Source organism: Emys orbicularis, chromosome 2 (genome assembly GCF_028017835.1).
Source record: "Emys orbicularis isolate rEmyOrb1 chromosome 2, rEmyOrb1.hap1, whole genome shotgun sequence".
NCBI classification, from domain to species: Eukaryota; Metazoa; Chordata; order Testudines; family Emydidae; genus Emys; species Emys orbicularis.
In genome coordinates this window covers 113,881,880-113,909,450 of record NC_088684.1, presented here as the reverse complement: position 1 = coordinate 113,909,450, position 27,571 = coordinate 113,881,880, and the positions used below count along the sequence as shown (strand labels likewise).

Below are 27,571 nucleotides of genomic sequence, written 5' to 3'. Positions count from 1 at the left end.
AGATGGGGGACACTAGGTCCCTGCGGCAGCAGTTGCTGCCGGGAGGCAACATGGAGCCATACACAGGGACACTCTGCTCCGGGGCAGGGGCAGCAAGTCAGGGCCAGGGGACACTCGGGGAAGGTGTGGGGGGGCCTCAGGGGGGACACCCGACCCCAAGTATTACTGGTGCTGGGCCCCCACCTCTCCTCCTCCCAGGAGCGGCCAGCTTGCTGGAGCTCAGCTCTTCCCCCTCCCCTCCTCCTCCCAGGAGCGGCCAGCTTGCTGGAGCTCAGCTCTTCCCCCTCCCTTCCCTGCCACGATCAGCTGCTCCCTCCTGCTGGGAGACAGCTGATCGGTGGCAGGGCGGGGCGGGGGAAGAAGGTTGGCTGCTGCCCGCAAAGCCTGCCTTGCTGTAGGAGCCCAGCGCCTGCAGCACCAAGCTTCAGAGCAGAGCGTGGGCCCCACTGGCGCCATGTTAACCCCTAAGGCACCACTTTTTGACAACATGCTTAGTGGGGTAGCGGCCACTACCCCTGCTCCCCCCCCAGCTACGCTACTGCTCCACAGCCCACCTGTGCCACAATAACTGGTTTTCTGCATATAAAAGCCAGGGCCGGTGTTAGTGGGTAGCAAGCAGGACAATTGCCTGGGCCCTGCCAAAGCTACATTGCTCAGGCTTCGGCTTCAGCCCCAGGTGGTGGGACTCAGAGCCCCAGGCTTCAGTCCCATGCGATGGAACTTCGGCTTTCTGCCCTGGACCCCAGCAAGTCTAACACTGGCCCTGCTTGGCGGTGCCCTGAAACTGGCTCGTGGCCCCCAGGGATCCCCGGACCCCTGGTTGAGAACCACTGGAGTACAGAACATTTCTGCTTTAGTGCCTATTGTCAGCCATGATTCTTATTTTGACTACTGAACAATCTCTGCTCATTTTCCTTTAAAGATAGGTGGAATTATGCCCAGTACGAACACTTAGCACAATGGTATAATGGTTCATCAGGGAGGCAACTTTACGTACATAATAAATACTACTCTTTGTCCGTTTTACACAATAAATCTCAGAGCACAGACTTGATAAACATTTTTAGGGGAGAAAAGGAGAAGGAAAGAAATGAATATAAACTTTTCCAACTTAACTAATTTATATTAGATTTCTTTGAACATAAAGGTTTAAAACATATAGAACATCTTAAAGTTGTTCTAGCCCACTTCTTATTAACACTGGCATTTCAACAGCTCAAGAGTAAATGTAAATACTTGTAAAATGCCTGCATAAAAGTTACCAAAGTGTTTGTTTCAATCATGTAAACCAACTCCTGGAAAAAGAGGACATAAACAGAGTTGAATTTATGGACACAGACAGGTCTTTTTAAAATTAAAGACTTGAAATATTAGAAGGCAAAAAATATACTGTTTGCTTTTACACCCTCTTTTCATTGCTGTCTCAAGGGTTAAACACAAGTTTTCTTTTTGTAAATATATGAAGGATATTTTTGGTAGTTCTATTTTTCTGACATCATGGAGTATATATTAAGATTGTCTAAAAATAACCCTTAAAGTGATAAAGGCAGGCACATTTTTTTTAGTACAAAAATCCAGCCTAGTAGGTGTATTTAAAACACAGCTTAACCTGAATTATATAAAAATCTAGCCCCCTCCAAAATTAAGTCCTCCGAGATACAAGTGCCCAAACACTGTGGAAGATCTTTATGGGCTGCCAGTCCTGTTGCAAACAATTTAACATTGTAGAAATGGTTAATTGCAGACATTTTCATTGTATATTTCACTGAAACCTATTTTCAAGTTTTAATGATTAAAACCAGAAAATCCAAGTATATTATACAGAACTGCAGCAATTTTTGTAGTTTTAAACTGAATTTCAGAACTGCTCAAAGAGAATTTTTATACTATACTTGATATAATTAAAATATACATTAGATATACTACATTATGTGTTTACTTCTGAATGGTATAATTCAAGAGAAGTTAGTACCATCAGATTTGCCACCTTCCAAAATTCTGAATGGTCATTTCATTTATCAATGTAGAAACATTTTCTACTCCCCAAATTAAGATAGTTTCAGAGATATGTCCCCTGTTGAGATGGCAAAAAATGCCTGGAGTAGAAGTGAGAGGTGTAAAAAATGCTTACAGTGATACCGAAATTTACTGATATCAGCTTATTATTTGAATGGTAAAGAAGTTACATTCATTTTGAGCTCTATAGTTTCATTTTCTTCTTTTCCTGTGCACCTTCTGATTTTCGTTTCTTGGGCATCACTTGCCTATCTCCCTTTCCTGATTTATCACTATTATCAGTCCAACAAACTTTCTTTTTCCTAGTTATCAATGGCTGTTCATCTTCATTTACTGAAACAAAGGAGAAAGTTATTCATCATGAGTTTTTAAGTTCAATATTTGGAATCTCTGATGGCATGAAGTACAAATTTATTTCCCCCCATTTTAAAAAGAAATTGAAACAGCATGAGCTCTATAATCTATTTTAGCGGAAGAGATGAGAGTGCCATGGTATGCAGTGTCCAAACATCAAGCGAGCAAGTAAATGTATTTTAGATGGTCAAGCATGACTGCCGAGAAAACAATACTGGGCTAGATTTTCTAAGGCAGGCCCATGCAATGGGTAAATACATCTGTCCATACCTACTTTATGCATACATCCCTGACATGCAAGTGACCTATTAGGTACACAAAACTGCATACGTTTAATTTTGAAAATCTGACCCAACAGGTTTAAGGACTCATGCACAGCATCTGCCAGTCAAAAACAGTATCCTAAAAGCCTGAGCATTTTATTTACATAAATATTACCACACTAATTCTTACTTAAAGGTACTTAGAGAAGACTGCAGAGAATTAAGATTTTGGTCAGACTAGCTGTGACCCTCCGAGCACCCCAATGCCAGATGGCCAGGGCCTCCCTAGTATATAACAGTAAATCTCAGCTGGCCTGACCAGCTCAATGAACTTCACACACTTGTTATAATATTCATTTAAAAGGTGTCTTGTAATATATCACTGGAAAACCAATAACCCGCTGGTCATTAATATCACTGTGAAATGTGTTGTAATAATGCTGTATGTGAAATTATGGATATTCCGATATTATGATTTGGAGTCTGTAAACCAGTGGTTCTCAAACTTTTATACTGGTGACCCCTTTGACATAGCAAGCCTCTGTGTGCGACTCCCCCTTTTAAATTAAAAACACTTCTTTACATATTTAACCCCATTATAAATGCTGGAGGCAAAGTGGGGTTTGGGGTGGAGGCTGGCAGCTCGCGACCCCCTGAGGGGTCCCGACCCCCAGTTTGAGAACCCCTGCTGTAAACAGACAAAAGAGAAAGGCCAACACCTCTATAGCTCAACTGCAGATTGAACCAGGTGTGACAAGGACAATGAGCCATTCATTTGCATCGGAGATTGCAGGAATATCATTTGCACTGTAAATCTCAGGAGACTGCAAAATTAACATGGCATCTGGTCCCCGGTGGAGACAGAATGTTGAGCCCCAAAACTCCCACCTGCTCTCGTATTTTCTATTTTCTCACTATCTTAATAGCACTTAAATAGGAATTATTTTCAACATAAAATAATCAAGATCGACCTCTGTTACCATAAGAAGAGGTTGTAGCATTGTCAGGGTTCTCTTTGGTTTCTGAAGTTCTGTCTAGCCATACTGCTAGACATGTAAGCCTGGCTTTGGTATTGACTTCACATAGCAAAGATGGTCTATCCTGGATCTGAGGCAAATATAGAAACAGATTCATTAAAAGGTTATTTCAATATAGTTTAAGTCACTTAACCTGTACATCTATTTTTAAGGCCTTATATCTCCACGCCACAACTGTTAACTGTGGTTTTGTAATGCTGTCAGAGCCATGGCTGCCTTAAGGGTACATCTTGAGGGGCAAGACGGGTGTGTTTTTTAATCACGTTGGTTCAACTGAGAGAGCTCAACACAACTGAAAACATTAGTTGGCTGGCTGTAGCCTGGGTGAATCTTGGCTACAACAAAGCTAGCTAGTCTGCAACTTAATGGGGCTCAGTGGTGTTAAGCTAACATGACTGAAATATATCCCACCCCCCATTTATTTAATCAAATACAGGGTTATAACTGGTTACAAGTAACGTGGTTCAGTTTATGTGCACACAGCAGCTTTTCTGCAATCACAACCACATTCGTGTATCTACATCTACCATACTGCTTAACTGTGTTTGTATCACTGTGCTTTGGGAAAATCTGGGCAAACATTCCATAATATCTCATCAAAACAAAGTGTGTCCTGAGAACACACAGAATAGCAATAGCAGCCCATGAAGCATTGCACTTTGGAATGTCCTACCACACAGAGAGCTGGGAGGAGGAAGGAGCAGGCACACCAGTTATGTAAACATGTTTAGGACAGCAGCACTTTGGGGGGGAAAAGCGTCCTGAACCAGTAACAGTAAAACAACCATGTGCCAGCCTAGGTCTCTGGCTGAAGCCAAACAAACACTGTTAGCTGCCAGGGTTGCTGAGCTTTAACAATAATGTTTAAATCTTGGAATGTGAACTTCTTGGATCAGGGATTGTCTTTGTGTCATTTGTACAGTGCCTAACACAATGAGGCCCTCTTTGAGGTCCTTAAATGCTACTGTAATAACAACGATACAAAAGTGAGGACATAACCCACAATTAGAGCCAACCAAGGCAGTAATTGGCTACAAACTTGGTTAAAAATTGTAGTGAGGACTAGGCCTATCACATTTCAATGAAGAATGAATAATTTATAAACCTTGGCTAACTATAGTTACTAAAACTGTTCATCTTTTGCATCATGGAAAAAGGCATTGGGATAAAAATGAAAAAGACACATTCTGAAGTGATTTTTTTCCCTGCTTCATTAAAAAATAAAATGTTTGGAATAAATACTGAAATAAAAGTGCTCAGTATAAAATTGAAATGCCTAATGTATCACCATCTTCGATTTTTTTCAATCAGGACTGTATTTTTCCCCTCTTGAACACAAAAAATAAATAATACACTTTGTGCTTTTAAAGAGTGGTGTTAGTCACCAACATTACAGTAACCACCAAAGCATAAGAGATTGATTAGGAAGCTGTAAGTGTGGCCAGTTAGATATCAGGGAGAGCATAACCTTGCACAAGATGGAGGGGTGAAGTGACTTGAGAATTTCATAATTTTTTTTTTTTAAATCACCACTAAAAATTAAAAGTTTTTGAAGTTATGGTAAGAGGAATTGATAGCCAAAAGATCTAAGTGCATATATATAAAAAAATTCTGATAAACATGGTGTGGAGGAAGTTCAGGATTTCTAGATTGCAAACAGGTTTATTCAATGTTTAAAAATAATTTGTAAATGCATGTGTGACACTGCACCCCATATTCTTCGCAGTGATATTATTATGATATGATTATGACATCATCATGATTTTATGCAAGATAAGTCATGTGAGGTATCATTGGAAAAGTTATAATTTGCTGAATATGATTATCCTATTTGTATGCATGTATCATTTTTGTACCTGAAGTTACGAATATTGACTATGTATCTATTTCACATGTAGCCATTCCTGGGCAATGCCTACTAGGCAAAATGCTTTCAGTCTAGATGGCTGGCTGGGAAGGGCCCATTCAGGTTAATGAGCCATTAGGAAGAAACAACAGGCTTTAGGAGAAGCTTATCTCCACCTGGGGATCCTTACTGAGGATGCTACAGACAGCATCCAAGTAATGGCTGCTATGACAGGGACATGTGACCAGGTCACCTGGTGCTGGTCCTCCACCTTGGGATATCAGTATTTTTCCACTAACTGGCATGGGAACCAAATTGTGAAACAAAGGGTTCCAACCATATGCAAAAGCTATATAAAGCAGGGGAGTGACATCATCTTGGTTCTTCACTGACTCCCAACCCAAGAAGACTCCTGGAAACACCTAAGAAACAAAGACTGAGTTGGGGGAAGTGTTGGACCCAGGATAAAGGGATTTTTAGCCTGTGAATGGAACATCTGGGAATTCCAAGCTATAAACAAGTGCAACTTACCTCCTAAGAATCTGCAGCCTGCTTGTATTATCACTTAGGGTGAGAATTTGCTATTCATATCCAGTCTCGTTAGTATATTAAGCTTAGTTTGCATTTTTGTTTATTTGATAGGTAATCTGCTTTGATCTGTTTATTATCCCTTATAATCACTTAAAATCTATCTTTTGCCGTCAATAAACTATTTTGCTGTATCTAAAACCAGTGTGTGGGAGTCATAACTCGGGGCATAAAGCTGTTGTATATTCCTCTCCCCATTGAGGGAGGGGGCGAATTTCATGAGCTTACACTATACAGTTCCCTGCATAGTGCAAGACGGTATAATTTTGGGTTTACACTCCAGAGGGGGTGCATGCCTGAGTAGCTGGGAAGTTTCCTAGCTGGAGCCTTTCCATGCAGGGCTGATCACAGCATCTGCATGTAACTGTAGCTGGGTGTGTCCCTACTCGTATGTGTTCTGGTGAAAGTGCAGGCTGGAGCCTGGAGAGAGCTTGTCACAGCAATACTGTGTAAAGGGAGCCCAGGCTGGTGGGTCGGGGGGCTCTGTGGTACCCCAGTTCCAGGAGGTACCCCAGGGGGAACCTGTCACAGCATGCTTTTTAAAACCTAATGTTAACCTGCAAATTAGTTCTCCAGAATTTTTCCATGAGTTGTTAATGTACTAACCTTATCGAGTTCAAGACTCCACAATTTAATGTATCCATCACTGGATGCAGTAACAATAACCTGTAGTCCTTGGTTTTCAAAACTGTAGATGTCTTTTATTCTAGAACAAAATATAATACCTGGATACTTAATACCATGACAGGTGGCTTCAAACAATAAGGACAAATGGTAAGAAGTTGTCAGAATTTAAAAATGAAGAGAGAACATTCTACACGTCATTTAGAGAGCCACAAACTATGGATGCTTTATGTGAATATTTTTGATTTAGGCACGTAAGATACAGCTCATACATAGGACTAATCTGTTTTGTATTCTGCCATTGGGAGCAATATGTGCCTTTGAAAAATACATGTTGAGGACTGTTAGAGGACTCTGATTCAGGAAAGCTTAATTTTAAGCACATGCTGAACACCCACTGATATCAACAGCACTTTAGCATATGATTAAGTGCTTTGCTGAATTGGCACCTAAATTAAGACAGTACTAGATAGTTCTTTAATGATAAAGGGGAACATATAAGATTCCCTTTCTACTGGACTGGATGGAGTCCAACTGTGCTATTTTACATAGGTGTCCATTTGGATACCACTGCAAGATTATAAATTGGTAACAGCCTGCTAGTCAATGCTTATGTGGATTCAGGAAAGAAATAAGAGACTCCTTATGCCATTTTTTTCTATTTTTATTCATAGATTCTAAGGCCAGAAGGGACCATTGTGATCTAGTCTGACCGCTTATATAACAAAGGCCATAACTTTACCCAAAATAATTCCTAGAACACATCTTTTAGAAAAATATCCAATCTAAAAATTAGCATTGATGGACAACTGTTTGAGTTAGTACCTGGTGTTGAGCAAGACTTATGACTGCTTTGTGGGGAAGACCATGGAAAAGGTGCAGACACTACCAAAGCAACTAAGTTCTGGTACATGTCTGTCAAAATACCTGCATAGACATTGTGGTTTGGGCTGGAGATCGGGTTCTCAAACTTGAGGGTTGAGGTGGACTGAGACCCTGAGCTGCCATGTCAAAGCTACCTCTACACAGCTATGTTTAATGCGCTAGTGCGAGCCCCGCTAGCATAGATCTGTGGACCTGAGCTGCAAGACTCACTCCCACATGCAGTGTAAACATACCCACTGTGTTTTAGAACAGAAGCATATTCCTCCAATGCAATTTGTTCCACCTCTTTTTCCGCTGTCTCCATCCTTTCTTGGCAATTTATACTTCAAACACACCTCCCTCTCCTTCCTTACATGCTTTGACCATTAGTGAAATATTGAACAATATAGATGACTAAATTATCATCATTGGGCATCTGAGCTAAGACCATTTAGATGAACAGAACAGTTCACACCTCTCCGAGCTATAATTTCCAGTTCTCTGCAGATGCAGGCAAACATCTCTGCATCGGTTTAATTTGTTTTGCTTGATTTCAAGGTTCTCTCCTCAACCACAAAGGCTTGAAATTTTAATTAAAAACAAAAACAAAAAAGAGTAAGTTGAGATTCTGGGAACAACATAAAAAAATGCTAAGTACCGTTTGGCACCCTCGTGCCGAGGATAGATTAGAAATGAAACCTGAAATTCTTAAAAAGTAGTTCCTCAAGAACTGATTTGAGGCACACTGATGGGGCAAAATAGGTCATTATGCAATTCTTGTGCCTGTGCTGTAACTATTTTATGGATAAAAAAATCATAATCTGGAGGTATAAATCCGTATCTCTTTAGAATATATCCACGACAATTTAAAATCACATAAATACAGTTTGTTGTGTGTAACATATATAAAAAGATCATCATATATATCCAGTGGGGAGGTATTAAAATAAATCTCACACAGGGATTCCTTCATGTTTCATATAACAATAGGTGTACACTCACACTCAGTGAGAATGCACAAATCTGTATTGAATTTGCAACTCAGTACATCAGAAACAAGGCAGTTTACTTTCTATTTTAAAAATAAAAATAAACTGTATTAAGCCAAGATGTTCTCAATGTCGCCACTAACCAGGCAGTAGTGTGTATTCAGCACTGCCATAAATTTTAAAACAATTTAACAGGACAAATATAAAATACCTGTTTTCATGAGCTTTAAATTCACAAAGGCACTTTTGTGAGTCACAATCGTACAGTCTTATAACTTCATCATCTCCGGCAATAGCAAGAACAGAATCCTTGAAGACGAAGAGAAGAAAATGCAGATGAGGCTAAAGTAATTCAAACAATTTAGTTTCCCACCCCCTTCTTTTATGTACTTACTGTTATAAATCTAACTGAAGAAATTCTCTTCTCAGTTGTGATGGCACCACTGACAGATGCTGTTTCAAGTTTGTAGACATCCACTTTATTAGTTACGACCACCACATACTTCTCTCCACTGGGAGACCATTTAACTATGTGTGCATCTGAACAATTTTAAGTAAAAAACAACCAGAAAGACCATAAGTTTTGCCATAATAATAATTTAAAAACTCTGAATCTCATTCTTGACATCTTCACTCTGGAATCTTTAACATGCAATGTATATGACCCCAATCCTGCAAATATTTATGCCAATGCTTAATTTATTATCAGGAGTAGTACTATTGACTTCAACGATGCTCATAGTAGTAAATGTAAGCATATGCATGTGTTTTTTCAGGATAGAAGATTATATTACCACCCGGAAGGGGAAATCATATCAAATCTTCATATCTACTGGAATAAATCTAGTAGTAGCAAAACAGATTTTTAAAGACATTGTTGGGTTCCAAAATTTAGGTTTTGTAAAAATAAGCTTTTACAAACCCCTACCAAAAATCGATGTTCCAAAGAACTAAAAACAGAAACTTCCAATAAAGAGTTATATTTAAAACAAACATTTTTCTGTAGTCTTTGCAACCCAAATTCATGTTAGTGCATAAGAATCTAAAAGTGAAAATCTTTAGAAACTGTCTAGTCTATTTTCAATGTCCAAGCTGAAATAAATGCAGAAAGTAAAGTAATACAAATACTACTACTACTGCCAGAATAAATAGCAAACTAATTTTTTTAATTTTTCAGTTTTGATAATCTAAAGTGTTATAATTAAAAGAGGTACCGAATTAAAAAAAAATGATTTTTAGCCTAACAATGTGTATTTGAGGAAAGAAATAAGATTTCTGCCATAGTATTACTATAGCCTGTCCATGGCAATTTCTGTATTGAGGATATGTGCTTTTGATATTTAGTATAAGGTAGAGCAGAGGGAATTACCATGATTAAAAAGTCAAACATTTGCAAACCAAAGGCTACCCCAGTGTACCTTTTAAACAAACATGCACATACATAAAAGGAACTCATCTGATTTTAGTTTTAATAAATATTTTGCAGATTAGATTGACACACTCACTTTGCTTCAGATTTTTGATGAAGGCAGATCGTCCTTCTACAAGATTCCATGTTCTGTAAAATACCAAAAAGGGGTTGAATATTCATCACTTAAAATAGCACAGAGAAATTAAAGTACCATTTACTAACCATTGGTAAGGCTATGTTTTAGTCACGGGTATTTTTAGTAAAAGTCATGGACAGGTCACAGACCTGTCCATGACTTGTACTATATACCCCTGACTAAATCTTGGGTGCTCTGGAGGAGGGCCTTCGGGGGCACCGCAGGTGCTCTAGGACCGCCGCTGCTGTGTGTGTGTAGGGGGACAGCACGTGGCCGGGGACCCTGCTGGTGCTGGGGGGGGGAGGGGTGGGCACACAGCCCAGGACCACCGCTGGTGCTCGGGGGAGGGCGGGGGGAGGAGGGGCATCGCGGCCCGGGACTGCCGCTGGTGCACAACGGGGGGGACGGGGGTGGCAGCATGTGCCCGAGACTGCCACTGGGACTGTTCTTTAAAAGAAATACTTTAAAATGCTGTTGCTATTTTAAAAAATGTAATAGTCTGCACTCCCGTCTAGAGCAGGCCATCCAGTCCTCCTCCCAACACCAATCTCTTAGCTTTGTATTCTTCCCTGAAAGGTTGGCACTTGTTCCACCTGCAACCGACATCAGTCTTGAGGCTAACAGAAGACATCAATCTAGCAGTTTGATAAAGATGGGCTTCCCTACTTCTTTGTGTTAAAAGGCCAGTTTTGTATACTACAGAATCAACAGGATGAATATTAACTCTTTAATATTTCAATGGAGCTAAGAGGAAATTTCAAAGTGCTAGGTACAGCTACACTATGGAGACTTCACCAGTATAGCTACATCACCATAACTATGCCAGCATGACCCCCTAGTATTCATAGATCATAGAATATCAGGATTGGAAGGGACCTCAGGAGGTCATCTAGTCCAACCCCCTGCTCAAAGCAGGACCAATCCCCAAACAGATTTTTGCCCCAGATCCCTAAATGACCCCCCCAAAGATTGAACTCACAACCCTGCGTTTTGCAGGCCAATGCTCAAACCACTGAGCTATCCCGATGCAGACTAGACTGATGGAACACCTCCTCCCTGAATGATGGTTGCTATGTCAACGGAAGCCCTCTACCATAACCATAGCTGCATCTACGCTGGGGGTTAGGTTGGCATAGCTATGTCGGTCAGAGGTGTGCAGGTTTTTTTTTACATCCCTGACTGACATAGCTATGATGACCTAACTTAAGTGTAGGATAAGGCACAGATGTACTCTGTCTAGATTCTAGAGTGACCCTTATCCCAACCATAATCTCTGCCTAGTATAAAACAAAGTGAAATTCAACGGTACATTTTGATAGACCAGGAATCCTGCAAGTGTGAAAACATACACTGTTACATAGGTTAACTGACAGCAGTGTCACAGATGCTTCCCTGATCCTTGCTTCACAGTCTAGTCCCAATATATAATCCTTGCTTATAATTCAATAAGAGAACTTAGTAGTAAATTTCACTAAGTAAGATTTTCAGCCAGTTTTGACTCACCTTAATGTTTTGTCTGTTCCTACTGACAAAGCTAATTTTCCAGAAGGGTGAATAGAAAGAGATGTCACATGCCCCCTAATAAAGTCAACAACAAAAAGTTAATCGTATTTTCTTTGTCACACAAATAACCAAAAATATCTAAAAAGAAGCAGTTCAGAAGACTCACTTATGTGCTTTAATGGATTTCAGACATTCCCATCTCTTTGTGTCCCAAATACAAATTAATCCATCTTCTGCTCCACTCAATAAGTGTGCATTTCCATAGAACTCCAGGCAAGTTATCGTGCCTACAGAACAAGATCAGCACTATTAATCTATATTATGACACCCTGAATAAAAATACTACACAAAAAATAGTTTTATATAAAACGCAAGATATTCACTTAAAGACATGCTAATATTTTAAAACTTAATTGCATAACTTCCAATAAAGGCACACATATGAAATTGTATTTTGAAGTGCAAAATGAAAGTCACTTAAATTGTTGTCATTCTGCATCACACCTATAACAGATACCTTTTTACATAATACCTGTCTAGGAATTACAACATTATAAGTACACCTCATACATTATTTGCAAGAATAATGCATGTACAAAACATGCAGCAATGCCTCTCTATCCGTGAAAGAACAGCCTGCCTCTAACATCCAAACATGCCAGCCTTTTGTTCTGCTTGTTAGATGAAACCTGGCTTACTTACTATATATTTCTTCATGAAAATAAGTTTAACTACCATATTTAAATCACTGATGCCCCTCTATTGTCCTTGTCTGTCGTAGCATACAATTTTGAATTCTATCTGATCCCTCGCTCTCTAAAGTTAGTCACATTTATTTATTTATGTGCATCTGATAATTCCTTAATCCATTTCAAATGTATCTCAACTGAGGCCCCATTAAAAATTGACAGTTCTCTGTTACAGAAACACACCCACCAGTAAATCATGTAATTAATACCTCTAAAAAGAAAAGTTCCCTTACCATTATGATGCAGCAATGCCCCATGTTCTATCTTCTTTTTCATGTCATATATTTGGATTGTTTCATCTCTGCTACCAGTGACTACATATCTGTTATTCACAGCTACTGCTGATAATGAGGCAGTGTGGGCATGATGGGTAAAGTCAGGGATAGGCGTCCAGTTCTGAAAACAAAATATAAAACGAATGAACCTTTTTAGAAACACACCCAGTGTGATGTTTTAACTTGTCTATGATTAGATTGTCAATATCATAGTATAAGACTAATTTTTAAAATAGCAAAAACTAGCCATGCTCATTTTGCCAAACATACAAAACCGTTATATTCTGTTACAAATCTAATGGGACCCTGTGAAGGAAGTTTCCTAGTGGTCACTGTATGATTAGAATGACACCATCAACCTAACAACTCTCCGGTCTTCAGAGCTTCGCTTGTGACTGGTGATCGGGGTGGATTGGTGCTTTGTGGAAAGAGGTTCTATGGCTTCCAGAAGAAAGAGACAAGTCGAGCCTCTTAGGAAAATCCAAGCCAGTCCTGCCCTTTCTCCTTCAGCACTTTGGCAATGACTGCCTAGGAAGGAGTACTGCGGAAACGAATCTAGGGGTTATTTAGTGGATCACAAGCTAAATGAGAGTCAACAGTGTAACACTGTTGCAAAAAAAGCAAACATCATTCTGGGATTCTAGTTATTACTTTGTCCTGCCTTCAGTGCAGAGGACTGGACAAGCTGACCTACTGAGGGCCCTTCCAGACTACACTTCTACAATTCTATATTCTTGACATTCCCCTCTCCACCCTTACTATGCAGCCTTGATGCTTCCCTGGGTAGTTGAAGCAGAGGTGGTAAATTGTGGAACTAATGTGCCATTAGCTGCAATCACATAGTTTATTCTGCAGGTATGTTTTATGCCTTCCACCCCGCTGTATCTGTCTTTTCTAGGTAGGGTGTAAACGCTTCAGATCACAGACCATCTAGTGTTCTATGTCTGGGCAATGCCCAGCAAAACAGGGCCTGATTCTCGGTTGGTTGTTAGGTATTAAGGACCACAATAAACGTACTAAATAATAATCATAAAAAGCGTGGCACTCTGTGCACCTCTAGAGGTGGCTGGGCCAAAGAGAGTGTGGCTATGCCCATTGCAGCCGGGTAACTCGGGCTGCAAAGGCGCCTGCTTTTAGAGCCCGGCAGGGGACGAGGCCCCCAGGGATGCGGAGTTGCACCAGCATGTGGTTGGGTCCAGGGGCAGGGAGGGCTGACATGGAGCTGGCGACGTGCAGCGAGAGGGAGGCGCAGTGTTGGCTGCCCGTCGTGTGCAGCAGGCAGGACTCCCGGCATCCCCTGCTGCAAGCCGGGCCCCGGCGCTGATCAGATCAGCTGCGAGCAGCCACGCCCGGCTCACAGCTCGCGCCGCTCACCGCACCGGCCACGAGCGCCCAGCAGGGGGAACCCATCGGCGGCGCGCGCGCGCGCGGAGCCACCCTGCTTAAAGCCCGCGTGGAGGCGGGCAGCATTGGGCGCGCGCACCTCCGCGGTAAGTTACTGGGACACCCGGGCCCCTGAGTGACGGGAAGGCCACCACCACCAGCTACTGCTGCTGCTGCTGCCCCGGCGCCGTTACCTCCCCCGGCCGCACCGCGAACCCGAAAAGAATCTGCTCGTAACAGCCGCCGACTAGCTCCATTTCCCGGCGCGACCCCGGTCCTCCTTCCCCCACGCTCGGAGGCGACGCCTGGGGTCCTTCCATCCACCTGTCGCACAGGCTGTCCTGGCGCTGCCTGAGCAGGAATTGACAACGCCCGGACACCCCCGAGCTCGCGGCCCACCCCTCGGGTTTTCTAGCCGGTGTGTAACCCTTGGAGTCCCCGAGTCGGATAGGGAGTGCGCGGGCTGTGGGCGCGGTAGGGCCCTGGGGTTGGGGTAACAGGCGTTGCTGGGGGCAGCCTCAGCGTGAGGTCCCGGGCGGGGGCGGAAGTAGGACCCGTCCTGCTCCTTATGGCGACGCCGTGGATGGGAGACGTTAGTGCCGGGACCGGGTCGGGGGGAAATGAGGGCCTCGCGAGCAGGGGGAGGCCGAGCGGGAGGGATTCTCTCGTCTTCCCAGGGTTATCGCCCACGCTCCCGGGGCGGTGTCTGTCCTTCCCCTGGGCCTTTCCCGGAGCCGCCGCCTCTCCCTCTCCCGGCGGGCGGCTCCCCCCCCTCCGCAACTCCCCCTCCCTCGGCAGCTCCCCCCGCTGACTCCCCGCACCCCCAGGAGGCCGGGGAGAGTCACCGGGGGAATCCGCCCGTGGGACCATCGGGGGTCGGGTCGCTGCTCTCAGGGTCAAACGGCCGCCCTGGGTCAGCGGGTGAAAAAATCCCCCCTCTATACCCATTCCCCCCTTACTGACCCTTTAAACGCTCCTGCCCGGGGGGCGCTCTGCGCCTTTGCCACGCAACACAAATACCGTCACACGCAAACCACAGGCAGCAGCTTCCCCCCCCCCCCCATCAACTATAACCAGTCCCCACCCTTACACAGCCCGAGAGTGTCCCCTCTGTTTTACTGTATAGTGACATACAGCTTCGAGGTCTTAACCACGCCTCTGGATATTTGGTTCACTGGCCATGGTTTTTCCATTTTACTATAAAGTCTGAAAAAAGAATTGGAATTAAGGATATTTATGCACCAATAGTCGCATAATGGTGTGTTTTTTTTAGCTTACCTTTACAAATCTTTCCTTCATGCTACTGCCTGAAAAAGTTAGGCCTGGTCTACACTAAAAAAGTTTTACTGATAGGACTGTCAGCGGGTGAAATGTTCTACCTATACAGTTATAAGCCATATTTTGGATGCAGTTAGACATGTATAAAGGTGCTTTTTATGCTGGTATAGCTTATTTTGCTTCCCAACCCAGAATAAATTATACTAGTCTAAGCATTTTGATACAAATATAATTAAATTCACCCTAGGGTATTTTTGTCATTTTAACTATATGAGTATAATTAAAGAGACAAAACTTTCAGTGTAGACAAGCCCTTACATGCATGCTTAAGGTTAAACGTGAGTAGTCCCATTGAGTAGCCTTATTGGAGTCAAATATTTGAAGTTAAGCATGCAAGTCTTTCCAGGATTGGGACCTTAATAACTAAATGGTAAAGTTAGTATGAAAAAGTAATGTATCCTATCAATGTGCATACCTCTAACTTTTTTTAAATTTGTTTGAATTACAGTGAAAAGATCAAATGACAACTATCAAGCTCAGAGAATAAAATACCAAAAATATTGTTTCGTATAGAAGACCATGATAACTGTGATCAAGATATTATTGCATCACTTTTTTTTCTGATACAATTTTTCTGCGGTCAAATTGCTTTTTTATTGTGCTGCAGCTTGCATTAAATGTGCACACAGAGTGGTAAGTCCAAAAACAAACCGCATAAGTTGTCAAAAGTAAATTGGACAGCTTTTAATCGAAAGGCCTAGTATTAGAATTTTATTTTTTTTATACAAAAGTGGAATTCTGTTGGCTCTGTCTCTTTAAATAGCAGAACTATAGTAAAACCTTGCTGATGCACATTTTGCTAATATGTGCACTTCATAATTTGTGCAAAATGACATCCATCTCTATCAGGAAAGAGTTAATAGTAGAGTGCTGTTGTAAAGTCTCCCATATTGTTAAAAAATTAATTGCTGAAATTCAAAATGAAGTGCTGATCCTGAAAAGATTAAAGCAGTGGTCTCCAATCTTTTTATGCCCAAGATCACCTTTTGAATTTAAGGGCAACCCAAGATCTACCCCTTCCCCGAGGCCCTGCCCTGCTGACTCCATCCCCCACTCTCAGTCGCTCGCTCTCCCCCATCCTCGCTCACTTTAACTGCCCTGAGGAAGGGGGTTGGGGTTCGGGAGGGGGTGCAGGCTCTGTGCTGGGGCCGAGGGGTTCGTAGTGTGGAAGCAGGCTCTGGGCTGAGCCTGGGGCAGGGGGTGCAAGCTTTGGGAGGGAGTTTGGGTGCAGAAGGGGGTATGGGGTGCTGGCTCTGGGAGGGGAGTCAGGGCAGGGGGTTGGGGTGCTGGCTCCAGGAGGGGGTTGGGTTGGGGTGGGGCCTCCTGCAGGGCGGCACTTACCGCGAGCAGCTCCCGGTTTGTGGTGCAGCGAGGCTAAGGCAGGCTTCCTGCCTCCCCCTGCCCCACACTGCTCCCAGAAGGGGCCAACATGCCCCTGTGGCCCTGAGGGGGCACGTAGCTCCACGCGCTGCCCCTCTTTGCCAGCACCGACCCCTCACCTCCCATTGGCCACAGTTCCCTGTTCCCAGCCAATGGGAGCTGCAGTGGTGGTACTTGCAGGCAGGAGCATTGTGCCAAGACCCCTGTCCCCAACCCCAAAGGGGCCGTGGGGCTGTGCTAGCCGCTTCCGGGAGCGGTGTGGGGCTGAGGCAGGCAGGGAGCAAGCCTAGTGACAGCCCTGCTGCACCACCGGAGATCGTGATCGACTGGGAGAGTCCCCAGGATTGACTAGTCGATTGCGATCAACTGGTTGGTGACTACTGGATTAAAGCATGTGAATTACTAGTCACATGAATAGTCCCACTGAAGTCAGTGGGATTGCTCACCTGTTACAAAGTTATGTGTGTGTTTAAGGGCTTGTCTATACATGAAAATTAATTTGCATTAAGGAAGGTTGTGAATTTAAAGCCCAGTTGCTGTTCCTGAATAACTCCATATGTAGACAAGCTCGAAGTCTTTGCAGTACCGGGGTTTACAGTTTTCAAACTGTGTTACTCTTGTGATTTACTAAATTTGCAATAGTTCCCATGGTCATTAGAATGAAAGATGTACTATGTATTTTGCTACATAGATCCCACTTTGGGGTAATCTGTTACAGAAATCTGTTATGTGGAATAATACGGGGTGAAATTTCATCAGGCAAGCATTTATTAATGTGTATAAAATACTCTTGCAAATGATTTTTACATTCAGTAAGAGTTTTAAAAAAATTGTTGAGGGAAAGTGCTGTGTGCAATGACTTGCTTTTATCCCCAACATTGTTTGACTAGCAAGATGATTTAAAAGAAAATACATAGTGAATAGCTATTTCAGATTTTCCTTAAAAATTGTATAGAGCAAGTGAGTGAGCTAAGGGGAAAAGGCATTGAAACTAATGAAATGACTGTACAAAGCTGTAGCCCTAGCATGGGCCTTTGGCCGCTATTGTAATACAAATAATAATGAGAGGCTAAATTCAGAGGTGCTAAATGGCTGTGTAAATTACAAGTCAGTAAGAGGGTGAAATTTGCATACCAAGCTGGCAGAAGGGGGGTAGCTAGGAAAGATACAGGAGGGCAAAATTCTCCCTTTTCTTTACCTTATACCGTCTTGTTGCTTTTACCGCTACAGCTGCCTCTTCCATATGTACCACTCTGCACTCTCTTATTGATTTGTAACTTACACCAACAACCAAGGCATCTTTAAGTTTGGCCCAAAGAGAGGAAGAACCAAGGAAACCTCAAAGGCCCATAAAAATGAGCTAGCTATCTTTTTAATCTTTTGGATGATAGATCTTTCTTCACTTCTAAGCTGACCTTATATCCCCCACCAACCAAACACATATTTAAAATAATAGTAGGGTGTGGGCCAAATAAATAAATAAATATATAAAAAAAAAAACCTTGAGGCAGTGGTGGAATAAGAACAAAAACTCACAACTGTCCTCTAGAATAGAGAAGTTGAAAGATAATTACTGGTCTTGGTGAATAGAAAGGATATTTGTGCTCATTCCAGGTTATCCCCAAGTCAGGCTGTGGCACGATATGATGCAATGATGATTTGATCCACAAGTGGTCAGTGGTTGCCAATAGCAGTGGTCTGCATAAGTGTATTATGGTTAGGCTTTTGCAATGCAAGTCTAAGCTCTGGAACCTTTCAAAATTCCCCAAGTTAAATCTCTTAAATCAGATTTAAAAGAAGGTGAACAAGTTCTCAGCTGTGCAGCAGCAATTTTTTTTAGTTTAAGTTGAATTACTTTTCATAAAAGCTTCTCTCCTCCTCCCCTTTTTCTTTAAATAGAGGATCAGAATAAATTGTGAAGCAGTGCAGCATTCCTTGTGAAGAAAACTTCTGAACAGTGGCAAACCAGGTAAGATCATCTGGTGAGAACAAGTCCAGGTCCACAGTGCTTAGGAGGGATTCTAAACCATATCCAGAATTCTTAGCAAATATAAAACTAAAATAGTTTCTCTGAGTAGGTGAATTCTAGCCCTGTGCTTCCTTCAGGTAATTTGCTAATTAATTACTCTCCCCTGCTCTGGAAACCTAATTATATCAACTGAAGCAGGTTGTGGGACCTGACATGAAGCATTGGACTTCCCATTGTTTAAAAGTGAGTTCTCATGGAGGGGCTTGCCTGTAACACTCTCTGAGCAGGATATATGCAAGCACTCACACAGACATTAATGTTCTACTTCTAGTAAGTAAAATGTATTGAGAAATACCAAATGTATTAACTCTTGGAGCCCTAAGGATGAGAATCCTCATTCTTAAGATTCTAAGGTGAGGAACGTGACCTGCGTTAACTCCACAACCGTCTCCCTCCTTCTCTTCTCTGTAGTTGTCCTACCTCCTTCCTCTTTTTTGTGAGGCATGCTCTCTGTCTGTTTCTTCTTTGCCCTGCATCTGGGCATGAGTTCCCCTGGGCTCCAAACTAGAGTCTATCTGTCCCTCGTCTGCTTTCCCCTTGCATCCCATCTACCAACCTCCTCTTGGTTCTTGGCCTGAGCGAGTGACTGACAACTAGCTGTGAGGAGAGGTGTCTCACAGCAGCAGGAAGGGAAGAGCTCCCAGCAAAAGGGAGGCAGGGCCAGTTGAGGCTCATTTTAGGCAAGAGTGATGACCTAGCTGTGCCTTTCAGTCACCCAAAAAAATGCTACTAGAGTACTACTAGAGTGCTCTAGCACAGTGTTTCTCAACCTTTTTAATGCCAGCGACCAGCTTGCTGCCTTCCTAAACTGTGTCAGGAAGATTTCAGGGACTAGTGCTGGTCCACAGACCAATCATTGAGAAACACTGCTCTAGCAAGTCCTACAGAACATTTAGGCGCAGTCCGGTCCTTAAAGTGATTAACATTTAGGATTGGCCAGCATCTAAGGGATAACTGCTTTATTTTATTTTACTTTTTTTTAATTCCAAGAGGAAGCTTTCAATCCTTTAGCCAGATTGACAAGTCAGGGGAATATGGCTGTTCATACAATCCTTTGGCTCTGTTATTTTTGCCAGGCGTTTTCCCCAGAGGCTGCTTTCCCTCATGGGAGGCGGAGGGAGAGATGGGACCCCAGGCTTCTTTCAAGGGCAAGGTGAATATGGGGAAATCACCTGTGGTGATGGGGAGTGGGTGGGAGGAATTTAAATGAGACTAAGTACTATAAAGCTTTTTTTCATCCCAGCAGGATACAATGGGAAAGAACAAAAGAGAGTCCCTGCAAACCTATAGCTGGTGGAGAGGACCACAGAAAAAACGAAAGAAAAAGAACAAAATAAAAGCAGGAAGAACAGACTATGTTAGTGTTGTTAATCTTCCAATCAGGTAAAAAGCTCTGGAAACAGACCAGAAGAACTAGCCCCTGTCCATAACAATCCATCTAAATCAATAGTGAGCAGTGAGTGAATACTTTGAGATTCTTAAATGGAGGTTCTTATGTAAGTGCCAAGTATTGTTTATGCTAGTATATTTTGTAAAAGTAATAGTCTTTGTAATGAGATTTCATTACACCACTCTGCTGTCAAATCTTTGCTGAGATGTGAGTGACACCAATAGTGTATATTTTTTTGGGGTTACCTTTTTACTTAGTACTTTGAGATCCATCAATATGCATTTATTCATTTCTTGCTGGTATTTTTATTGCTCCTCTTCTTTCCTCTTACTAAGAGATAGTAAAATCCAATCAGAGGGTGTGGAGATTTTTTTTTTTTTTTTTTTTTTTTTTTTTTGTAAAAGGTGGATTGACTTGGACATCTGCTCTCAACGCAGAAATAAAGCCTGTTTAGCTAGAGAAGTAGGCTGGACTCATTATCTTTGAGAATATTGCGCCACAGTGGTTGTACTACAAGATTTGGACTGATCCTGCAGACATGTACACTACCAAGTGCAACGATCACTACAGTGTGTAGTGCTATAGAAGACCACAGTGTTTGCAGGATTAGTCCCATAGTTATTTGTTATATGCAATAACTAACAGCTTTCTGACCAGTCTCTTAAGATTTCAGTATTTTTGCAATCTAATCATTTCTTTTCAATCCTTTTCAGACCAGATTTCTCAATAGTTGTAGGAGAGCTAACTCCTGAAGTGGATGATTTTCAGCTCTATGACTATTTTGTGAAAAGGTACCCTACATGCATTGACTGCAAAATAGCCACAGATCTACTGGGATACTCCAGGTAATTTTTACACAATCAAAATGCTGCTTATAAAAGGACTGTAGACAGTTGTTGTTGTTGTTGTTGTTTGTAAACCACTTGGTCAGACTTAAATCTGTATCCTGTTTCTGTGGTGTCGTCGTTCCCCCCCCTCCCCCCCCCCGGGGCAAAGAGAAGGTAGAACAGAGGTTAAAGTCTAAGAACAAAGCAGTATTTGAGGAAAATCCCTTGTGCTATTTCAAGTCTTTGTCTGGATTGCACATGTAATAGGCTAAATTGTGATTTCACTGTGCACATATTTGCATGCCAGAAAATTTACCTGGGGAGGCAAAGGAGATGTACATTGAATTAATGGGGCTCTGCTCATGCCCAGCAGTGCACCTAATGCATAATCAAGAGCTGTACTGAGGGCTAAGTATTATCCCCATTTGATGGATGGGGAAAATAGACAAGGGGCCGCAAACTGAAGTCAGTGGAATTGAACCTGCTTATACCAGCGGCAAAAAGGGCCTGGAGAGAGTTTGTGACTTGCCCAAGGCCACCCAATGAATCAGGGGCAGGGCTGGGACTATAATTCTTTGTTGCTGGTTCCCTATTAAGATCACAGTACACTTTGTGGGCAAGAAACACAAAGTACTGAGAAAGTGAACTTTTTTTCTTAAAATGCTAAGTACCGTAAATTGATAGCTCTTGGTTAACGCTAATTGAGGATGTGGGTAAATCAGTTGCCATATACTCCATTAATATGGAGTCTGCCTAGATACACAGGTAACTGTTATTTTTAATTATTTATTCTTTTGTTGAGAACCACCATTAAAAGAAGCTTGCTCTGTTAATCTAACTGCAATCAGCTGTCAGTATTTGCTTTTTGACACAACTTTGAGCTCTGAGAGAAAGCATTTAGCACGGGTGTTTAAAAACAAAAGAAAAAAGGTAGAAAGCAAATATGTACTGTAAGCCATAGTAGCTACAATTCTAAATAAGGGTTTTGTCTGCCGAAGAAAACACTAAACTTATTAACTCTGTTATAATGTTATTGGTGTGTATACTGGAATTACTATGTCTACATTTTGGAATTTGCAGGGGGTATGGCTTTGTCAGATTTGGTGAACAAGGTGATCAGATGAGAGCACTGCAAGACTGCCAAAATGCACCAGGTCTAGGTGGAAAACGAATCCGACTGAGTATAGGAATTTCTAAAAGGTAATGAATCAGTCTTGTACTGATACAGGAATTAAAGGTAGTCATTAAACACTGGTAGCTTCACCTTGTCAAAGCATATCTCATCTACTGTAATGGTGGTATCAACCCATATTTCATGACATAAAGGATCTAGTTTTGCATTTCTTCTAGTTAGTGCTTCTCTATCTGCTTTTCCTGTCTGGTAACCGTGAAGTACCTAGAGCCTGGCCAGAATCCTGGGGTAAATTTTTTTTCAAAAGCACCTAAGTGAGCATGTGCTTAACTTTACTACTGTGAATAGTCCCATTGAAATCAATGTGGCTATTCATAATAGCAAAGTTAAGCACATCATAAGTGATTTCAGGATCAGGGCCTTACAGAGTAAATAAAAAAAAAAAAATTTCCAATGAAAATAGCACAGGGTTTATTTTACAGTGATCTGGTGAAGTGAAGGAGCACTCTTAAGCAGGGAGAACAAAAAAGTCTATAGTACAAAAGCCAAAACCAGATCCCAAATGCAATATACAGAAAATACACCAACTTCCATCAATGTTGTCCAAGGATTCCTGACTTTGAAGTTATTAACATGCAAGTGAGGACTGTGAACCACTCTTAAAAGGTTCCTTGTTCTGCCTCCTAAACTCTTAATCAGTTATATACACTTTTTGAGGCAATCACCGCTTTTACCAGTTAGGTTTGGGTAGGTTGATATCAAATTGACATACTCTCTCATCCAGTACATGGGTGAAATAGCATGTAACAAAGAGGATGAAACTTCCTAAACATACTTAAATTACCTTGCCTTGTATTCCTGTTAGTCAGTGGAAATATCCAAAAATGAAGCTCTTTTCTAGGTATACCCAGACCTTGTAAATATTACCTTTTTCCCTTTAAAGGAGATAAATCTTCTAATTCAAGTTGGCACTACCCAAAGCTGGTCTGAGAGCTAGATACCACTGTCTTCAAACTGTCAGGTTATGAACAAAATGTCTATTTCTCCTTTTTGGCGATCCTGTGATGTGGGGAATGTTTAAGTCTTTCACATTCCAAAACAGGATCAGTGTTGGATACTTAAAAAACCAAACTCTTTATTGTTTATAAGGTCCTTTCAAAAACGTCAATGCCTTTCTTTGCTAATTTCGTCCTTTTCCATTTGGTAAAAATAACTTGATTGTTCCTCTGTGTAATAACTGAGAAAAGATAACTTGGTTCAGTTTGTTTAAGTATTATCCCATTCTCTTGTTATGTTAGTAACTGTCATTAAAGTGTGGGTGCAGCTTTCATGACAAAGGCACTTATGTGTAGGTCCTATAGTGATTTATATTTCTAATTTAGTAATGACAGACTGGTTGACTTCTGTGCCTTTTACAAAAAAAAAAATATGGAAGACATTACCCAGCTAACATTTAATCTGTTTCAAATTTAGATTTAAACTAGAGGTTTTACTTTATTTTGGTTTATTTTAGTTTTGCTTTCTTGGTTAAGGGGCAGACCATACAAGTGGCTTTTCTGTGTCTGTGTGGAGAACTATCAAAGTAAATGGGAGGCCCTACAAGTACAGGAGTCTGCCTGCACAGGGCCACATTTAGCATTGGGTATTAAATATTGAAAATGTGATATGTCTCTGGAATGTGCAATCAGTCCATCTGACTTCATTGTATATTGTATAATGATGAATGAGTATCAGATGAATCTAAATTAGGGAGTTTTCTAATTTTTTTGAAGAAAAAATTGTCAAACAACTATTTTACATTTCTTCCTTCACTCTCTATTAGTAAATGAATCTGGCTCCTTTTTAGAGTTTGTGCTTTTGCTGCTTATTCCCCACTTCTCTGACTTCATAAATTGTTGTGGCAATGATTGTCATAAACAGGATTACAACTTCAGATGGGAAATAAACTCTGGCAGCTGCTGAATGCCAAACCAGTCTCTATGCAAAACAAGTTCAGGTGGAGTGTGTGTGGGGGAGGAGGGAAATGTGTGTGAGCAGTGGTTTGGGGTTTTTTTGGTTTTTTTTGTTTTTGTTTTTGTTTTTTAAAAAAGAGAAAAAATCCCAAGTGTCAGATGCTCCTTAAAATATAATCTGGGATCTCTTTGGGATTTTTTGTTTCGTTTTCCCTCCCCCCGCCCCCCCCGGAACAAAGATTTAGTAATTAGCCACACAAAACAAAGGGCTAAATAAAAGAATGGTTTCAGAGTTGCGGCCGTGTTGGTCTGTATTCGCAAAAAGAACAGGAGTACTTGTTGCACCTTAGAGACTAACAAATTTATTTGAGCATAAGCTTTTGTGGGCTACAGCCCACTTCATCGGATGCATGCAATGGAAAATACAGTAGGAAGATAGACAGACACACACACAACATGAAACAATGGGTGTTACCATACACACTATAAGGAGAGTGATCAGTTAAGGTGAGCATTATCAGCAGGAGAGAAAAAGAACTGTTTGTAGTGGTAATGAAAATGGCCCATTTCCTGCAATTGACAAGAAGATGTGAGGAACTGTGTGTGTGTGGGGGGGAAATGAATGTAGCTTTAAAGCAGCTGTACTTGATAGCTGTCTGACAAGTACTACTTAACCAATCTATAGCAGAGCACTAGGCTTTAGCTGCAGAAACTGTGTTTATGCTGACACTGAAACTTACTTTAAAGTAAATGGATAGAAGTAGTAGTAGTTTCATGGATTTGGATTTTACCCAGGATAGTAATTACTATTGGTATTGGCAGAGGTGAGACCATTTACTTCTGTATAAACACAGATGAAAAGTACTGTGCAGTGATTTCCTCACCCTTTCATTTCTGGCAACTTTTTTTCAGAGAAATGTTCACCTTCATAATTTGATATACAAAGACTTACTGAATTGTTTAATTTTAAACTAAAACCAGTCTTACATCCAGTTCTTAAATTCTAATTATACACTTTTAAATGTTTTTAGAATGAAAGCAGAATTCCAGCGGTATCAGTCCTATAACTATAATGATTATTATCAGGATTATCAGAACTACTACTCACAGTGGGGTTATGATCCTTATGCTGATTACAACTATAGCTATCCTTCCTATGACAACATGCAAGCTGTTGGAGATTCTGCCATAAGAAACTCAATTGTGACTCCAGCTGTATTTGAGGTATTGATGTTACTGAATTTACATTTAAGATTTTGGCAAGAACTTCTCTTCAATTACATAATGAGTTTAATAATTTATAACAGAGCAGTATGTCATTTCCCCCCCTTTAGTTTTAACATGGAAACCATGCTTAAAGCCTATGATAATGTGTAAAATAAGGACTAAATGGCAGATTGAAAATCCAAGCCTTTACATGATACACTTCTCTAGCATTAAACCGCTATAATCCTCTAAATGTGTACCATTTGTTCTTGCATTTTTTTTGCCAAATGTGACTAACATTATCTTTATGTAACTTTTTATCCTAATAACAGTCTGTCCATAATGCACATAATTTAATTCTCTAGTTGTTCTAAGCCATACTAAACTATAAAATTGCCTTTCTCCTGAATGTCTCTTTTTTAGAAAGGGAATGGATTGAGGTTGGGGGGGAAAAAAAACATTTTTTACAGCTTTTAAGACTTTCCTTGAAGATGCATGAATACATTGAAAATCCTTTTTTCGGATAATGGAATGTAAAAATTTCTGAAGAACCTGGAATTAATAATGATTACACTTCTATAAAACTAACACAAACATATTCTTGTTTATTTCAGGAGACCCCAATTGTGGCTGAAAGCAATGATGAACTAATAACTGAAGGTAACGCTAATGCTATCATACTTCGATTGTTTGGTCCTAATAATGTCTGGCTTTATAAAATTTCTATACAGAACTGCTGACGACAAAGTAGTGCTAGTTCATGGAAAAAATCTGTACAAATATTCCATTTTCATTTCCAAATGAGCTATTCTAAATACTGGCACAGAGGTCAGCAAGTTGGGAATGTAACGTAACTTACGTTGTATGTAAAATTAGGAGTTTTCAGACTTGGCACTCTTTTTTTAAAACAAATGACTTTCTTCTAACTTGGTCTTACATGCAGGTAAAATAGTCTTTTGTTCCCACTCTGCTAATTTTTATCGATGTGCTAATTTCCATCTCATAATTTCTCCAGCTCTTTACAGCCTTGACTCTGTTTTAAAAATATCTCAGTAGAAAACAGGTTTCTTAAATGTTTTACAGCATGTTTAATATCCATACTGCTTAACAGAATCATATGCTGAAAAGCAAAAGAGATCTGTTACATTTTGTACAGAACTCTTTCCCCCCCATTGTCCCAAACAAAGTGGGATGCCCTATCATTTATCTAACCATAATGGCATGCTAGCTTATGCCAGAGGGCTCTTTCCCTGCTTGAATTGCTATTTATCATGATTGTCTGTCTGAACCTGACCAGACATCAAAGTAAGATTTTGAACCTAAGTCCTTCAGCAACTTTTCACCCTTGTGCCTGAGAAATAAGTGTATGTTGGATACTGGGATATTAGGAAAGCATATCCTGGCATGCATTTTCTCTCCTTTTTAAATGTAGGGGTAGTGATATTTCACAAATTTGTAGCAATGGATGTATAATTTAGGTTAATACCTTCAACAAGTCTGTGCAAGTTTGTTTTAATAGAATTTAATTTTTCACAAAGTACTAATGTAATCTCTGTACTTTAACCCTAAGCATTAATGTAATTTAATGTTGTGTAGGGGGTTTATTTTAAAGTCCAGTTTGCAGAGCGTTTTTTGGGGTGGAAAGATTGGTGTAATGAATAACAATAACCACATGTCACATATGAAGCTCTTGCCATTACTTTTTTGTGTGCCTGTGTAGGTCTTTTTGTGCTGGGCCAATTTTTTTTTTTTTTTTTTTTTTTTTTTTATTTACTGGGTTTATTTTTACAGATCCACAGCTCCATCTGGATGTTGATGAAATGAACAGAGAATTTATGGAGAGAAGTGAAGAACTCTATGACTCACTCATGAATTGTCATTGGCAGCCTCTGGATACGGTCACCTCTGAAATCCCTAATGCTTTCTAAAAGTGTCTTACATGAATATATAGCATGACCGTTATGACCAAGGTGCTAACATTACATTTCTTCTACATTACTCTAGACCATACGTTTTAAAGCACAAGGATGGGTGGTTGTTTTGCTAAGCTTTTGACAGCCTTTGTAATTTTTGTTCATCACTCTACTCATGAAGCATCTTGAAATCATGTAAATATTCTAGAAATGTAAAGAGTTGAATAGAATCTCAAGATAGACTTGCTTGTGTAAATAAAATCTCGTTTCTGCAAACCTGTCAGTGGGGAATTTCACTTCTTCACATGTAAGTAGTTGGTACACATTCTCTTTTGGGCTTGCAAAATCCAAATGGTCTCCTTGTTT

At 40.9% G+C, this 27,571-nt stretch overlaps 2 protein-coding genes across 8 annotated transcripts; one reads left to right on the top strand and one right to left on the bottom strand.

Annotated features, from left to right (window-relative positions):
• Positions 1-1,018: 1,018 nt before the first annotated feature.
• On the bottom strand, positions 1,019-14,426 carry PAK1IP1 (PAK1 interacting protein 1). Of its 2 annotated transcripts, none has more exons than XM_065397625.1 (10): positions 14,233-14,426; positions 12,614-12,776; positions 11,798-11,918; positions 11,632-11,706; positions 10,087-10,139; positions 8,976-9,121; positions 8,793-8,890; positions 6,711-6,810; positions 3,614-3,740; positions 1,019-2,349 (listed from the first exon to the last, which is right to left on the bottom strand). In XM_065397625.1, exons 1-10 carry the CDS (start codon positions 14,356-14,358, stop codon positions 2,201-2,203), a joined length of 1,158 nt encoding a protein of 385 aa, XP_065253697.1. In that variant the 5' UTR covers positions 14,359-14,426; the 3' UTR covers positions 1,019-2,200. The 2 variants fall into 2 exon arrangements, with proteins under 2 accessions (XP_065253697.1, XP_065253698.1); XM_065397626.1 differs by lacking the exon at positions 14,233-14,426 and adding an exon at positions 13,835-13,896.
• LOC135873241 (tRNA selenocysteine 1-associated protein 1-like) lies at positions 14,076-27,481 on the top strand. 6 transcript variants are annotated; one of them, XM_065397628.1, is made up of 10 exons: positions 14,076-14,145; positions 15,825-16,009; positions 18,656-18,725; positions 19,862-19,938; positions 20,029-20,168; positions 20,889-21,020; positions 22,083-22,202; positions 25,118-25,310; positions 25,907-25,952; positions 27,084-27,481. In XM_065397628.1, the coding sequence occupies exons 4-10, from the start codon at positions 19,909-19,911 to the stop codon at positions 27,218-27,220; spliced, it is 798 nt and encodes a 265-aa protein (XP_065253700.1). In that variant the 5' UTR covers positions 14,076-14,145; positions 15,825-16,009; positions 18,656-18,725; positions 19,862-19,908; the 3' UTR covers positions 27,221-27,481. The 6 variants fall into 6 exon arrangements, with proteins under 6 accessions (XP_065253700.1, XP_065253701.1, XP_065253703.1 ...); XM_065397629.1 differs by lacking the exon at positions 14,076-14,145 and adding an exon at positions 14,385-14,456; XM_065397631.1 differs by lacking the exon at positions 14,076-14,145 and adding an exon at positions 14,553-14,630 and having other exon boundaries at positions 20,032-20,168.
• The last annotated feature ends 90 nt before the right edge of the window (positions 27,482-27,571 follow it).

Coding starts and splice junctions, on each gene's coding strand:
- PAK1IP1 (XM_065397625.1), bottom strand. CDS start 14,358: ATGGAAGGACCCCAGGCGTCGCCTCCGAGCGTGGGGGAAGGAGGACCG. Junction 11,919..12,613: donor GGCATTGCTGCATCATAATG/GTAAGGGAACTT, acceptor CTTGTTCTGTAG/GCACGATAACTTGCCTGGAG. Junction 8,891..8,975: donor CTTCAGTTAGATTTATAACA/GTAAGTACATAA, acceptor TTCGTCTTCAAG/GATTCTGTTCTTGCTATTGC.
- LOC135873241 (XM_065397628.1), top strand. CDS start 19,909: ATGGGACCCCAGGCTTCTTTCAAGGGCAAG. Junction 21,021..22,082: donor GATCTACTGGGATACTCCAG/GTAATTTTTACA, acceptor TGGAATTTGCAG/GGGGTATGGCTTTGTCAGAT. Junction 25,953..27,083: donor TGATGAACTAATAACTGAAG/GTAACGCTAATG, acceptor TTATTTTTACAG/ATCCACAGCTCCATCTGGAT.